This window comes from Phodopus roborovskii, unplaced genomic scaffold (genome assembly GCF_943737965.1).
Source record: "Phodopus roborovskii unplaced genomic scaffold, PHOROB, whole genome shotgun sequence".
NCBI classification, from domain to species: domain Eukaryota; kingdom Metazoa; phylum Chordata; class Mammalia; order Rodentia; family Cricetidae; genus Phodopus; species Phodopus roborovskii.
The window spans coordinates 4,847,479-4,863,032 of NW_026125281.1; the positions used below are offsets into that span (position 1 = coordinate 4,847,479).

The following is a 15,554-nucleotide window of genomic DNA, read 5'->3' on the forward strand; positions in this document are numbered from 1 at the left end:
TAAGATGTAAAAAATAAAAACAAAAAAAGCTTGAAAATGAGCAAAAACAGGATTAAAAAAACCACACAGATTTTCTTTCTGTTATGGTCCATGGTTTTTAACATTTTGTTTCCTAATTCCAGATAAAAATGATAATTTTCCCGTGTTCTGTGCTGATTCCGTTAAGTGAAGTTCTTGCCTGATGCCCTGTCAGGAGTAATAATGCCCTGAGGAGCAGACACAGAGCCCAGCAAGGGAGGAAGGAGGCTGCAGATGCTACTGTAAACCCACATTTGATTCCGTCCACACACATTCCTATTGTGACATCAGCCACTCACTAACACCGACCATTACATGGTATGACGCACCAGGAAATAACTCTCCACACGGATTGTGACTCCAGCAGCCAGCTCTAAGCTGCCTGTGTGCCAGAGACCAACACTTTCAGGGGAAAGGTACCTCAGATCACAGAGATTCCCATCCTCCATCGTAAGGAACACGGGGATCAGGGTCTGGTACCCATTGACAAAGTCCTGCCTGAGTCTGGGACCAGTCACTGCACTGTCACAAGACAGGCTTCGCATATCCATTTTCCACTGGCCCTGCTCAGGTGCTTGGGTTTTAACCAGGAATTAAACAGACCCCCGCCCCTCCCCATGATAACTGGCCTCCGCTCAGGGTTCCTGTTGGTTGCTTTGGGCTCACTCTCTTCCTTGACACACACTGAGTGGTACGCCTCTTTCCATCCCTTTTCTCAGACAGAGCATGCACCTAGTCTCAAGCATAACAAAGACATCTCCAGACAGCATTGTTTTCCAACAGGGAGAATTACGAAACACAATCTAAAACCTGAGTGCATTCATTGGCAAAACTGAAGGAAAGCAGCCCAGGAAGGCATCCCATAATTACCAAACGAAACCGATGGAGAACGGTTTAATTCTGCCGGTATGACACCAGTTCATCATACTTGTGGGATAAACTTTCCAAATGTATGACGGAACCACAGCCTAATGAGAGTCAGGGCTGTGCCACCAACACACAATGCATATGTCCATGCGTACACACGGATACGTACAGTTTGCCGCTGGTGAAGGCAGTGGATGTTCTAATTATACAGGTGGGAACCAAGTAAGAGCGGCAGCACCCTCGATTGCTGGGTGAGGGTTCAGTCCTGTGTCGGCGGCCTGTTGTTACTTGGCATTCAATTAGAACTTACTGTGGGAGAATCCAATTCTGCTGAGGTTACTGTACACAACCACCGACCCTTTTCTCACGAAGATTATTGGCATTATTTAGAAGTTTTACAGACGTGGTGATGTGATTTAGATAAGGGGCAAGGCAAAACTATGCGGCTGACATATTTATGAAAATGACTTTTAGAGTTTCTTGATCATTTCACATTAAGACAGTCTATGCTTTTCACACGATTTGCATTCGGGAAGTATGTAATGGTATTTAAGGAAAAGGAAGCAGCTACATCTAATCTAGATAGAATTATAATTCTGACTTGAAGAGGAAATCCTTATGATTTATTGTTTTCTTGGTGGGTAGTTTCACGTGAGCTGGGTATGATCGGATGCACACCGCAGCTGCCTGCGGTGCATGTTTCTGTCTACGGTGCAGGCTGCTTTCATTATGCCTTTCTCACATTTAAACTCTGTAACATACAGGTTAAGACTTTAAAACAAACCACAGGCTCTGTCCAGCTCGGATAAGAACACAGTTTTTTTTTTTTTTAGCCAAGTAAATGAGTAAAAAGTTATAAAAAAGTGAAAAAAAAAAAAAAAAAAAAAAAAACCCTGGATAATCAAGTCAAACAATGATGGCGAACTAATACATTTACAGTAACTGTGAACCTGAGGCTTAGCTGAGCCAGCTGTTTTCCTTGCCAGCTTCCAGTCCTCACAACCTATTGCTTATCCTTCTGGAATTTGTGTCGGAGGGCCTTCCAGTTCCTTGTAAGGTACGCAAGTGTGATCTGCCGCAACCCGGAGAGCGATTTCAGTGCCTATTTTACGACTGCGTTGCATACTGCATTTGAAGACTCCCGCGACAAGGTTTCAAGGCGGCACAGTTATTTATAATGGACCTGTCTCTAAAGGGAGAGTTTAATACTTCTGCGCTCACACCAGCTTCCCTGCTAAGCTAAAACTTTTCATAAGACACAATCAAACTTCTGAGCTGTAGGGTGCCTGTGAGGAATAGCACTGGGAGCGTCTTGTCATGGGAGCACCGTGAGCTAAAGGGACCCTTGCAACCTGAGAGAGAGAGAGACGCTTGGGTCAAACTCATTAATACACAGCCGTGGAAGCTGGTGTTTGAGAAGACCCTTGACCTCTGCTGCTCCCGGGGCCCTGCTTGTCACCTTCTGCTCGGCAGTGGTTACGCATCTTCACGGTTGGACTGGGCTGACTGACACCACCTGAGAGAGCTGAGTGTACAGTTGCACAAGCGTGGTACACAGCTGTGACAGCAGCGGCTCATGAATACAGGGATGGAAAGGAAACACAGGCCACAGCTGGCCACTCCACCCTCTCAGTCACAGTCCTCCACACAGCACGATTAAGTCATTAGAGTCAGATGTCGCGGCAGGAGGGGGAGCCGCCTCTCTCTTTGTCTGAAAAAAATCAGTGAAAAGTGAACACGGCTTCCGATGTTGGCCTTGGAAGATCTAGAGAGACGTTTAAATTCAGACCGGGCTGAACTTGTAATCTGAGCTACTTCAGCCACTGACTTTTGTTATAGGAAGGAAAAAAGTCTAACAGGCAATTTGCATTGGCACGTGCTGATGTCTTAAAGATGCCATTAGACTTTCATGCATGTCTGCTGCTTCCAGGGAGTTCAAAATTCCTAAGTCAGATTTTGCTCTGTTTTTAACACTATTTCAGTAGTGTTCATCACAACCATTGACACGATTATTTATGCCTAATACATTTTTGCCTCCATCGGTCTGGGTGTTTGGGATCTGGAGCTCCTAGTACCTTTTGGAGAGCTGAGTCTTTTTACAAATTTTCAATGTTACATTACTTAATTAAGAAATTAAGAAAGAAAAAAAACGTTCATAATTATCTAGCTTATGTGCTTTATGGCGTCTTTTTCAAATTGAGAGTATAAATCATTGTACATAAAACCAAAATAGTTAATATATATTTTCTGGCATTTTCTAGAAATTAGGCATGAGACATAAAACATCTTATAAATTTATATAATAAAATAAATGTTTACATTTTACTCTTAGATTACCATTGGATAACAGGAAAGTCACACATGTGGGCAGCAGAGATCACTGGAAACACAAATTCATGTCCACAGCCCTTTAGGGACAGATACCATGGCTGCCATCTGCACGAGTGGCCTGGGTCCCAACTTCAACATTAAGGCTCTGTTTGGAAGGAAGAGCGCTGGGTTCAAACAACTTCAGAAGTACCATAGTAGTCACTGGGAATTCAGAAAAGGCTTTGACAAATTTCTGAACACTGTGGTGGTGGTGGTGGGGATTTTGAACAGAAAATTTTAAAAAGTGTCTAAAGTACCTTGTGAAAAAGACTGCAGATTCGGTGCAAAAACCAGGAGCAAAGACCCCAGAGACTCCAGAGACGTCACACCCCAAACACAGGAGGCGCACTGTCCACATTCCCAGCGACCAACACAGCAGGTCTGGGAAGGGGGTGGTCTACTGGTCTACATGAGGACCAGCACCCATTTCTCACCATCGTAAGGTCTAGCCGAAGACTAGCGCCAAGCCTGTGGAGACAGTCCTTGGAATGAACACAGACACGGGAAGGTCTCCCGTGGTAAGATGCTGGGAATTTTAGCACTGGAGTAGACAAAGCAAAGGACTTAAGGAAGAAAACCTTGGCTCATCCCCAGGGTGGTAGGGATTCCAGGCAGATGGATTTCAGCATTGGTGGGAGGAGCTTCCCCTCACAGCCTGCCTTCCTTGTGACATGTGCCCTGACAGGTGAGTCCGTACCTTACTGTTTCAGGAACTGGGGAACAGCTGTGACCCCTGTGCTGGACTTCAGTTAATGGAAGCAGTGTGAGATGGACATCTTCTTATCCCAAGGCAGCACTGTCTCCTGGTGCACGAGAGGCTCGTTGGGAACCACCTTCTGGGTTGCTAGAGCCTGGTGATATCTCTGCATTGCTGCAAGTCCCCAATGCTCTCGTAGTCATTCTCCTTGGGGACAAGGTGGCCATTGGTCTCCAGAGGGACCTTTTCTTCCTCTCTGTTTAGAGTCTGTATGGCTTCATAGTCAGGCTCAGGATCCTCGCTGGACCTCCTTGCTGGGGGGAGCGTGCTGAGGCTGTTGGGGGATCTGTCGAAGTCTTTCACGGTGGCATAGAGGTCATTACAGGAAGAGGGTGACCTCTGAGGGGTTCCCTGCATGGAGGGGCATGCAGGCTCTGGCCCTTTCGGAGACGATCCAGGTTTGTGTGCTGACTGTCCGGGTTTATTCACTGAGGAATACATTGCTGAGATCTAAGGAACAACCAGAAATGAACGCGCTCGCCTGCAGGCCGACATTCCTCCCCTCCCCTTCCTCGCGATGGGCCACACACTTGGCACTCATGAACACTTCCTGCCCAAGTTATTGATGACAAAGGGTGTCAGCTATGTCATCAATGTCTAGTACTTGGTTAACTCCATAAACCCAGTTTTGTGGGTTTCCCGCTGGACCAGATGGAGCTACTGTGGCTAGTAGAGAAAGCAGACTAGAGGGAGGCCGAGGGATCACAAGGGCGAGGGGCAGGGCGCTCCAGGGACTGAGGCGTGAGAATGGAGCTTTCGAGGCCCCTGAAGGGCAAAGGCGATTCACCACACCTGGAATAGGGACGCAACCGGAATCAAAGATGACTCCTAGGTTTTGCCTTGTGTAGCTGGGGGGAGAGGCTTAGGCAATATCATCTGAAGACAGGATGCCTTGAACTCTGAGACCTTCATCTTCCAGCACTGCGCTCAAGAGCTCCCTGCCCACGCGTGTTGTCTCCACACGGACAAAGTTCCCACACTGGCCTTTCACTCCAGCCAGCCGTGTACAGCTAGAGTAGGGAAGGTACCTGGTACTCTGAACCCAGCTTGATGTGTCTGTCTCATAACTGTGGCTCTACATTTCGAAGGTGCCACTAGAAGTCTCCTCGACTTTTACCCCAGCCCTTGGGAAATGGCCACCTGTCTTCACTGGCTGCTTCCTAGCCTGATTCATCTTTTCTGAAGCAACCAGCCTCCAACATTCCTCGTGGACATTTTCACCATCTTTCAAGAAGGGTCAAATTCCCTGCTTCTCTACCCATCCTGACTTGGGGAATTTTCCAGCCCGTCACTGATTTCCTTCTAGGGTGGACCCCCAGCTGTCATGTACCTTTCCAACGTGAGAAATCCACATCTCAACCCAGACACCCAAGCAGAGGCCTGGGAACTTGTCTGTTCTTTCAAACAAAGGAAGCAATCAGAGTATATTTGTTCTTGGGAAGAAGCACTGTTTTTGCATTATTTTTGGTGGTTGTGGGCAGGGTTTTGTTATGCTGTCTAGGCTTGCATTGAATTAAACATCCTTCAGCCTCAGACCCCGGAGTGCTGAAACTATGTACATGAACAACTATGACTATGTAGAATGTGTGTGTGTGTGTGTGTGTGTGTGTCTGTGTGTGTGTATGTGAGACCATGTCTCATGTAGCCCAGGCTAGCTTAATGTAGCTGGGGCTGGCCTTGAATTCCCCATCTTGCCTCTACCTCACACACACCACGATTGTAGCTGTTTGCAGCCACACTGGATTCATGATATCTGGGGCTCCAGACTAATGTTCTATTTTAAAGTTTTATTTTAAAAATCGTGCAAGCAGGTGCGCGTGTGAGCGCAGGCACTGGGAGGCACTGGATCCCTTGGGGCTGGTGAGACGGGGGTGTGAGCTGCCCAGCCTGGGCTGTGGTAACTGAACTCGGCAAGAGCAGTCAGTACGTGCCCTTAGCGGCTGAACCGTCTCTCTGGCCCCCGGTGTCTCTATTTTTAAAAGGCGATTTTTGCTTATTGTAAAAGAATTGACATTTACCTCCTCTTCTGTAAGAGTTGGGTCTTCTTCCCGAGACTTATATGACAAGGAACTAAATCTCTGTCAAAAAAAAAAAGTAAACTAAAGTAAAGCAGTTTGAAGCCGATAGTGATAGTTTGATCTTTCTTCTATGCATACATATCCATGTCTATACCAGTGTGTTCTGGTCATCTCTGCAGACCACAGGCAATTATGTGTCTCTTGTATCAGCGGTTGACACACAGACAGACACACACATACACACACACACATACACACACACACATACACACACACACACACACACACACACACACACACAGAGACATACACACAGATAGGCGGGAAGACTCTTGCCTACTCAGTTCTTAGTCTTCAAAATGAAGACAGTAGTATTGGTCTAATTACATATAAATGTTGGAAGCTACCCAAATGAGATATGGAGAGAGAAACGTTTTGCAAACATAAATCTTCAGCATCTTCCATAAGGCTGAAAAGGCGAAGCACAGTGTACACTAACCGTGTCACTTCTCATCATTTCGTGAACCTGCTAGTATTAATAATCACCCCCCCCCCCAGGACCCGGGACCGTCTCACCAGGACAAAACCCACCTTGCTGTGCCCGCTGGTCCCCTCTGGGGCTTGCTCTGCTGCCTGCCTCTCTCCCTTCTCCGGAAGGTTTGCGTTCTCATCCAGAAGTTTAACGGGGACGGGTGGTGGGGCTTCCTCTTCCAGGTCACTGGAAGTTCCCAGAATGTTCTCGGCGTTAATGCTGTGGCGGCACTTCTTGTTCCTATCCACAGAGGCGTATTCCACGAAGTCGGCTTTGCCCTCTGGGCGGGGCGGGCCCTGCAGCTCCTTCAAGGCCGAGGCGGACTTGGACTTGCCGCTCTGGCCTTTGTCTGCCACCTCCTTGATTTCCTTCACGGTTTCGTACAGGCAGTCCTCCACCATGTTCTCCTGGGAGGAGCTATCCTTGAGCACCTCGTAGGGCCCCTCCACGCCGGGCCCGGGCTCCCCCTCCGCAGCCCTGGCTGTGAGCATGGCGTCCACGGCGTTCTCTGGGGGGATCCTGGGCAGCTCTCGGCTCTGGTGACTCCTGGGTTTTCCCGTGCTGTCCTGGGAGTCCAGGAGATCCGAAGCCGAGGTCTGAACTTCCTCGTAATGCTGCATGCAGGTCAAGGTGCTGTCTTCTGAAAGGACTGAACCGGGGGCGGTGTGTTAGAGGGCACCTCCTAACAACCGGCGCAGCCGACCACCGCGGTAGACCAGCAAGCCGGTTTTCACCCGATGCTCAGCTGCAAACTGTGGCGCCAAACGCGTATTCGTGTGCCATTGCTTTTAAAGGGAAGCGCTATCGTACCGTTACCCAGCGCAAGATTTAATAAATAAACGGTGTGCGCTAGCTGCATCTACTTCCATCGCTCACTGTTACCCTGCTGAGACCCGTGTAGGCGGAGTGCGGCTTAAAGAGGCTGAGGCAGGAAGACTTAATTCAAACTGAAAAGTGAAGGAGGGCCATGGCTGTAAAGCAGAGGCAGAGTGCACGCCCTGGGTTCCGCCCTCAGGTACAGAAAACAAAGGTGACCCCCATAGGGCTGCAAGGTACTAAGAACTGGGCGGGGCATGTGTTACCCTAGTCTAATTGGTCTCTGCCTCTATGGGGGGGGGGTGGAGGAGTAGCTGATCTTCCCAGCCCGCCCACTTCACAGGTCACTTCCCTTTGCAGACATAACTGAGTCTGAGCAGGTGATGATGGACCTTTAGGACAGGATCAAAAGGGGCCAGACGCCTCTTGCTTCCAGTGTGCCTCAGCCCCACATCCTTGCCTCGCATAAGACGTCCAACCAGGACGCCCTTGGGCTGCCTCGAAAATGGTGATGCCAGGTGGCGCTGGGTCCTTATCACGAGGGTTCTGAGTGTTTGCTAGATGCCAGAGACTGTTTGACCTGGTGGAGACCCTGAGGTGGGCAGAATGGAATTCTCTCAGGGTGCTCACATCACCAAGTTCTTACCCAAGTGGGCCTCACTGTAGGAGATTAGAGACCAGCAGGGAGAGGCTCCCAGGGCCTGGCACCTAACCCATGAAACAAAACAAAACCTCTACCACCACCAACAAACCAAGGAAACAAAAAAACAACAACAAAAAAATGTGTGTGTGTGTGTGTGTGTGTGTGAGGGGGGGCAATCTGGGACGAGGGAGGGTCATCGGGAGTGTGTGGGGGGTGAGGGTAATGAGGGTGGCTGTGATCAATATTCATTAGATCATGTTAGGAAGAAGAAAAAGAAACCTGTGGGATAATGATGAATCCTTAGCCCCCCCCCCCCCCCGCATCTATAGTCCTAGAGTTCTAGGTCCTTCTACTCCCGCAGGAGGGCTTGGGTGCCACGGCTGACGACCCCCCAGTTTCCTTCATAAAGGGGGAAGGAAGAGGCTTTGCCTTGGGTGAACGCATGCCACAAAGGAAGCAATCGTTGCTACTACCGTGAACACAGGGTGTCGGATGGATGGATGGTGTGCAGAACACCGAGTGTCTGCCTTAGATTGTGTTGCCTGGTTCAAGTTACAGATCTTCAAGCTCTGTGATACTAAAACCCAGGGTTATTACAGGGCTGTGTGACAAGGACTTGGCTTCCCAAAAATATCCATACCCCAATCTATGGAAACTACATGCTGTATCACATAGCAACTCCCCCCATCTCTCTCTCTCTCTCTCTCTCTCTCTCTCTCTGTGTGTGTGTGTGGTCAGCTGACCTTGAGATGGGTAGAGAAACTTGGGTTACCTGGACAAGCCCAAGGAATTACAGTCCTATCGGTTGGAAGAGAAAGGCCAGCGGGAGATCCAAAGATGTAGGGGGAAGCCGTGGATGGAGGGTTTCAGGAGGCAGTGAGTGAGTCCCCATCAGGCCCTCGCAGGAAGTGTAAGCAGGCTTGTCCTCACCTGGATGCTAATGCTGCTCACACTTGTGACCTTGACAGTTAATGAGCCTGAACCACTCGCTCAAGGTCTGTGGTGACTGGATGCAGCAGTTGTGGGCCAGAGTCCTCTCGCTTTTAAACGTGTGTGTGTGTGTGTGTGTGTGTGTGTGTGTGTGTCTCCAGTAAGTGACACTACACACTTCTAACAGGGCTCCAGGCACCCAGTAGCCAATGACCCTGACCGGACCCGACCCCAGGTGTCTTTATGCAAATGAGACTTCCGACTAAAACTAGTAGTCATAATGACTAGGCTAGAATACACTCCCCAGTTTCTGAGCTACTTTTTTCTCTTTCTTTAAGTAATAATAATAATAATATATATTTTTAAATCTTTATTTTATGTGTCTGGTGCCCTGCTGGCATGCATGCCTGTGCTTCACTTGCACGCCTGCTACCTGTGGAGGCCAGGAGAGGGAGGGCATGAGAACCCTGAAACTGCAGTAGTGGACGGGGGGGGGGGGGGTGGGGGTGGGGTGGGTGAGCTGGCTGCCCTGGGTGGGTGCTGGAAGCAAATCCAAGTCCTCTGGGAGAGCAGCGCTCTTGACCCCCAAGTCATCAACTCATCCCTGGGAACTACCAGACTGGAGACCTAGTGCTCCACGGTGCCGTCTCTGCAGAACTTACTGTCGCCATTGCTGAGCACCCCATTCTGCTCACTGCTGGCCAGTGCGTCTGTTGTCAGGCTGGTCGCTGAGTGGCTGAACATCTCCTTGTCCGAAGGCTGAAAAATCCAAATACAGCTTTTGGTAAGGATCTGCTGGGCACCGGAGGGGGACACTCCTAAAGTCAAGGCAGCCCGAAAGCAAATCCCAGAATTCATGGCTTAAATTAGGTGAATTAACCGGTCCCGTAGATAACTCCGTCACACTCAGGTGTCGGGTGGGGACCATTCTCGCTAGTGGAGAACGGATAAGCTTATTTCCGAAGAAGACGCAGAGCAGTTCTGGACTCTCAGGGGCACTGGGGCTCCTCCAGGATTCCAGGCAGTTCATCTCACCTGGGGTTATAAGTGGGCCACAGGTCCATCGGGTTTCCTTAGCTCAAGGCGAAAGGAGACCATAAATCCTTGTGTGGGTTAGAATAGACCCTAGCGGGGACCGATGCCATCCTTGTAACACAGGTGTTGCCATAAGAACAGCAAACATCTCTGGGGTGATGGTTCTGTGTAGACACTTCCAGGAACAATGGTTGGCGTTGTCACAAGGGACACGCAGAAACTGCTCCTGGATGCACATCTATGCCAGTAACTCAACTGGTCCCACAGAGCGACGCAAATGGGCAGTACAATGGACCCGGTTGTTTTCCATTCACAGCGTCTGCTGCCCAAGGCACAGCCCAGGCCCCAGGATATTACATGGGAAATTCTGATGCATCTATCCTGCACAGAAGTTCTTGGGTATTTGGCCTCACAAACTTCCTGACTCTGATGAGAAATCAAGTAACAACGAACAGAAAATGGCCCTTGATGTGGGGCGACATCCAAGTGTCCAGGAAGTCTGCTCTATTAGGCCAATGCCATTCACATTTGCTGCTCTGTGATCTAGATGCTCACACTATAGAAACAGTGTCCTTAGGGGACAGGGCTGGGGACCAAGGGAAGGCTTCCCATATAACCTATCATGGACAAACTTCCACAATCTATGTCTGACCTGCCTTAAAGCTTTTATGAGAAAGGAACCTGCAAACTGTGAACGATTTTGGAAATGCGGGAGCTAGGTGGGTAAGAGCATGTGGGGAGGCCTCCCCGCGGGTGTGAAGCACACATCCTTGTAGACAGAGTCATGTCGTGAACGCCTGTGGAGGGGATCCTATGTGAGGAAGAAAATGGACAGGCAGTTTTTTTCTTTTTTTCCTCTGCTTACCAGGCTGCGCTTACCAAAGGCTGCTGACCTCAGGCAGGTCAAGAATGATGGCATTCACATTGGTGCCCACATCAGGGTAACTTGGAGGCTTGGTCCCAGCCCTGGAATACTGGCTTCCTACCAGCTACCAGGTGGTGCTATTTATTACTAATGGTCCAGCCTTAGCTGAGAGTAGATTAGTAGTTATGGGTTAATAATTAAGATAGAGCTAGCCAATAAGAAGCCCAAGCCGCTAGCCAACAGTTTCATAATTAATGTAAGGATTTGTGTGTTTATTTAGGGCTGACGTGGCTGTGGGACCAGGCTGGTGAGAAAGAGCGCTTGTTGCAAATTGGCTCCCAACGTGGGGCTCGAACCCACAACCCTGAGATTAAGAGTCTCATGCTCTACCAACTGAGCTGGCCAGGCATTTCTGTTTTTGTACAGCCTGGATAGTTGGTGTCTGTGTTATATAGTGCCATACAGTATTTTTTTCCCACAAGCACAAGTTTGTTTATGGTTCCTATCTGATACTGGAGGAATGTTAATCTGGGTATCCCATGCTGCAATAGATCACGACCCCATAGATTTATTGCTATATCAGCCACATATGGCCTAGCCTTCCTCTTTATCCTTCCGACCCTGTACATTCAACCCATCCCAAGCTTTGTTTCACCTGAGGCGGGGTTCCAGTCCCTAAGAACGGAACGTTTACCTCCTGCAGAGACCAACTTGGATGCTAAGATTCTGGAGTTATAATGGTAACATCCAACTCCCCCAGGGGCCCCCACAAGCATTCTGTTATTTATCTGTACTCTTAATTTTGGTCTTTGATCATTTAGACTGCCAAAATATACACCTTTTTTTTGTTTGTTTGTTTGTCTCCTCCATGTATGTTTGATTTATCCTCCAAAGAGAATCAAATCCTGGCAGCTTCCTGCCTGCTTGGGCCATGAGCGCCCCAGGAGGTGGGAGCTCAGGCAGTCTGGTGCCTCCCGCATGGGCTCAGAACACATCTGCTGGGTGCAAGTAATGCTGCATCCCATGGACTTTGATGCACATATGCTTCTTGTTGCTCCGAGTGGGAAGCAACTTCTCTCCCAGCACTGCACTGGAGCTGGGGGGGGGGGGAAGCGGGAGTGGGGGACTCTTAACACAGCCCTGTGGGTCCAGCTGCTGAGGCTGCAGTACCCCTTAAGCGTACAAACTGAGTCAAAGGACAGACAGATGTGACACCCTCAGGCTGGTCCTCACCCAGGTAGGTGGATCCTGGGCACCGCAAAGATCCCATCAAACGTCAAGGATTAGGGAAGGCGGCAAGGCCAGGCTCAGCTATAGGCTTCAGGCCCCGGCGAACGGTTGTTATTTCTACCCAAACGTATGTCAAAGTCTTAGTCCCCAGTGCCACAGACTGTAACTTCATCTGCAAACCGGGCCACTTGAAATGACGCTAGTTAAGACCGAGGCTACGTTAGAGTTGGGTGGGTTCTAGCCTCCTATGTTTGGTGTCTTTATGAAAGCAGGGGACTTGGACCCAAGGACAGGCATTCAGAGAGGAAAAGGTAACATGAGGCATAGAGGGGAAGGTGAGGGGCAAGGATTGGGTGTGAACTGAGGAACTGAGCTCAGGAGCAGACCCAGCTCTGGAAGAACCTAACGCAACGAGCAACACCGCGGATGCTGGACGGCGCGCTCCAGAGCAGAGACAGTACACCTTATCCGAGTCATCCACTGTGTCCCCGGGACAGCCCTTTCAGACCAGAGGGGACAGAGGACGCCCCTGTGGCAGTCTGCAGGGCAGCCCGCTGGCTGGCAGCCTTCACTTCAGAAGCCACGGCTGCCAGCGAGCACTTGGGAAATGCACGGGCCCCAAGCCGTAAGTGTAGACTGCAGGGAGCTACTGTTCACTTCCGCTTACTTCCACATGCCAGCTTCACTCGAGTCAAAAGCCAGCGGCGACATGCCTGGACAGGGGTCGATGGCCGGACAGACAGACAGACGGACAGACAGAGAGGCACACCAAGGCTTACCACATTCATCAGGCTCTCGTGGTCCGCACCGTGCTGCTTTGGCTTCTTCTCTCTGAAAAGGAAAGGAAAACATCACTTTGATGTCAGACCTGTCCGTTAAAGTGAGGCAGACACCACGCTTCTCTAGACTAATGTTTATCTGGCTTTTACGAACGAGGCCGAGTCCCCTTCCTTTCCTGCACACCTTTTCCCAGTGAGCGAGCGCAGGATCATGTTCACAATGGAAGGACAGACAGACGGGGGCTGGAAGCAGGGTCTGGCTGTGTCTAGAGCGCTCAGATGGCAGACAGGGATGTATATGTATATGAATATGTATATGTTTATTATCATCAAATCCTAACAATGGTCTCAGCTTCTCCCTGAAGAGTCTGCGGAGTCACACTCTGAGGGATGACAGAAAAAACAGGAGATACAACATTGGCACGCCAGGAAGGTGGCATGCTCTCGGGATGAGTCACGTGTACTTCCAGTCTATGGAAAGGTCCGGTGAGTAAAAATAAAACATACAACAGTCTAAAGAGAGCCCTCGCTCAGAAAGGTGACATTTCTATCTGTGGTTAGGAGAGGGTGACACCTAGCGGGAGACTGAGTCATTGCAGCAATGGAGCTCTTCACGCTCAGGGCAGCTAGAACCAGGGTCTCCCAAGTCCTCATCATCTTGGAGGTCAGGCTGCTCCTATCCCCGAGGCTTGGCAGGGATTAGGAGAGGCTACGTGGCCTCGATTTTCCCTTCTTGACATGTTTTGGGGTGAGATCCATCTCAGACTTTGAAATACCATCACGTTTCTTTCCAGACTGAGGAAACTGAGCCGGGAGCTGGCTAAGCTGAGCTGGTGTCTGTGGGCTCTGGGCATTAGCAAGAAGGCTGCAAACTTTGTCCCTGACTGTTCTGAGCAATCTTTTCTTTTTTCTTGCAAAGAACTCCACTTCTCCCAGAGCAAAGAGAGACAAGTGTGACACTTAAAAAGAAAAAAAAAAAAAAAAAAAAAAAAAAAAAAAAAAAACCAACAAATGTTTCCGCATCCAGTGAGTCTCTCTCGTAGGAAAACAAATCTGCTTCTTCATGAAGGGCAGCTCACCACACACATTTCTAATAATACACGAGCTCTCCCAAGCCACGCAATAGCGAGCGTCCTCAGTACACTGCCAACTGTGGCTAAAAAGAAGTAGTGCCACCCACTCCGATTTCAATATGCCCACGGCTAGAAAAAGACATTTCTTTTTCTCACTCAAAGATTCCCCCAAAGAACAGCAGGAGTCCATTCATTCTGAGACGTTTGCTCTCCAGGAAAGTTGGTACGGATTTCCAAGTGACTAGTGAAGAGTGTCCTTGGATCCTTTGTACCAACCGGTGAGCACGGGCCGGCGAGGCTCTTTAACACAGAGCCACCCCCCCTCCCCAGGGGTGAGGGCACAGGGAATCGGTTTAGGCTCTAGGAGATGCACGCTTGTTCTAACCTGTCGCAACTGGAACACAGGAAGATGAGGAAGGTGACGAGGAAGAACACGGCCACGGCAGCCAGACTTCCCCACAGAACCATCTGCATCTGCACGTGCCCACTGCTCAGTGTGCTCCCCGCGGGGCCCATGGTGGGAGCTGGGGCGGCCAGCTGGTGCAGGTAGGTAGGTTCTTCACAGGTGGTCACATGGGTCTAGAGGGCTGCGTCCTCCTGCAGAGAGAACAACACGACAAGCTTGCCATCACAATTCACTGGAGAGGCTGAGCATTCCCTGGGCTGAAAATCCAAAGCCTGAAGGAACCCCAGGCCTAAGTTTTGAGTCCTGACATGCTGTCACGCCCAAAACTTCTGCACAGGATGTCAATGCATGCACACACACACACACACAGAAACGGTAAAATTACCTTCCATTTGTGTATGAAACGAGTATTTCAGTATCAGGGGTACAATGAAAATGAAGGAGTGCACCAGGCTGATGTGAGCTACGGTAAGAGAGGTCTTATTTAAACAGCACTCATTTGGTTAGCTCCAGAACATTCTAATGAAAAGGAACAGCCTGGAGTGGACTCTCAAATAAGCAGCACAGTAAGAAACACTGAGTCATGAGCCATGTTTTTCTTACAAAAGCCCACTAATGTTTACATTTTTCATTTGACCCAGTGATAGCCCTGTACTGCGGCCGCCGCTGATTCTGCCTGCACATGCTGGCATCTCTAGGTTGTGTTAGCAACAAATCAGAGTGTAACCAAAGTGGGAGAAATCTAAGCCATTTCAACAAAAGCAGATTTCTCTACGGCACGACTAGCACACAGCTGAAACCCGGTGCAGCCTAGAAAATCCTGCTTCCCTGTCCGCAAGCCCACACGAACAGTGCATCCATCAGAGCTCGGGCGGTACACAACTTTTCTCTCCTTATATATCATGCCCGTAAACAGCTGAGGCTCAAAGTAACACACGGACAAATTGCTTCTACATGAACAAAATTACCATCACATTTCAGGAAGCAAGGAATAATTCTCTTGAAATCGTGTCCACAAACTGCCAATGCAATAGGTTTCTAAATTACACATGAAGAAAAAAAAAGTTTAAACCACGGTGACCTATAAAATAACGTTTATGTGTAGGTGTGAACCATGGAATGCTTCAGGATGCACAGACAAAGGACCTCTCTCGTGCACATTTTTGTTACACCTAATTAGTCAACGCTACTTAGAAAGGGTACAATTCTCTAAAG

General features: G+C 49.3%; 1 protein-coding gene and 1 non-coding gene across 2 annotated transcripts in view; both read right to left on the reverse strand.

The window, feature by feature from the left end:
• Positions 1–3,029: 3,029 nt before the first annotated feature.
• Positions 3,030–15,554, reverse strand: part of Pag1 (phosphoprotein membrane anchor with glycosphingolipid microdomains 1) — a 103,712-nt gene continuing 91,187 nt past the window's right edge. The window contains exons 3-8 of the mRNA XM_051196728.1: positions 14,319–14,530; positions 12,861–12,912; positions 9,614–9,710; positions 6,622–7,211; positions 6,031–6,090; positions 3,030–4,462 (exon numbers count right to left, since the gene is read on the reverse strand). Coding sequence (XP_051052685.1) covers positions 4,100–4,462; positions 6,031–6,090; positions 6,622–7,211; positions 9,614–9,710; positions 12,861–12,912; positions 14,319–14,449 — 1,293 coding nt within the window. The 5' untranslated portion in view covers positions 14,450–14,530 and the 3' untranslated portion in view covers positions 3,030–4,099. The remainder of the gene's footprint in view (positions 4,463–6,030; positions 6,091–6,621; positions 7,212–9,613; positions 9,711–12,860; positions 12,913–14,318; positions 14,531–15,554) is intronic.
• On the reverse strand, positions 11,184–11,259 carry Trnak-cuu (transfer RNA lysine (anticodon CUU)). Its single transcript has one exon. It is a non-coding gene; the product is annotated as a tRNA-Lys (tRNA).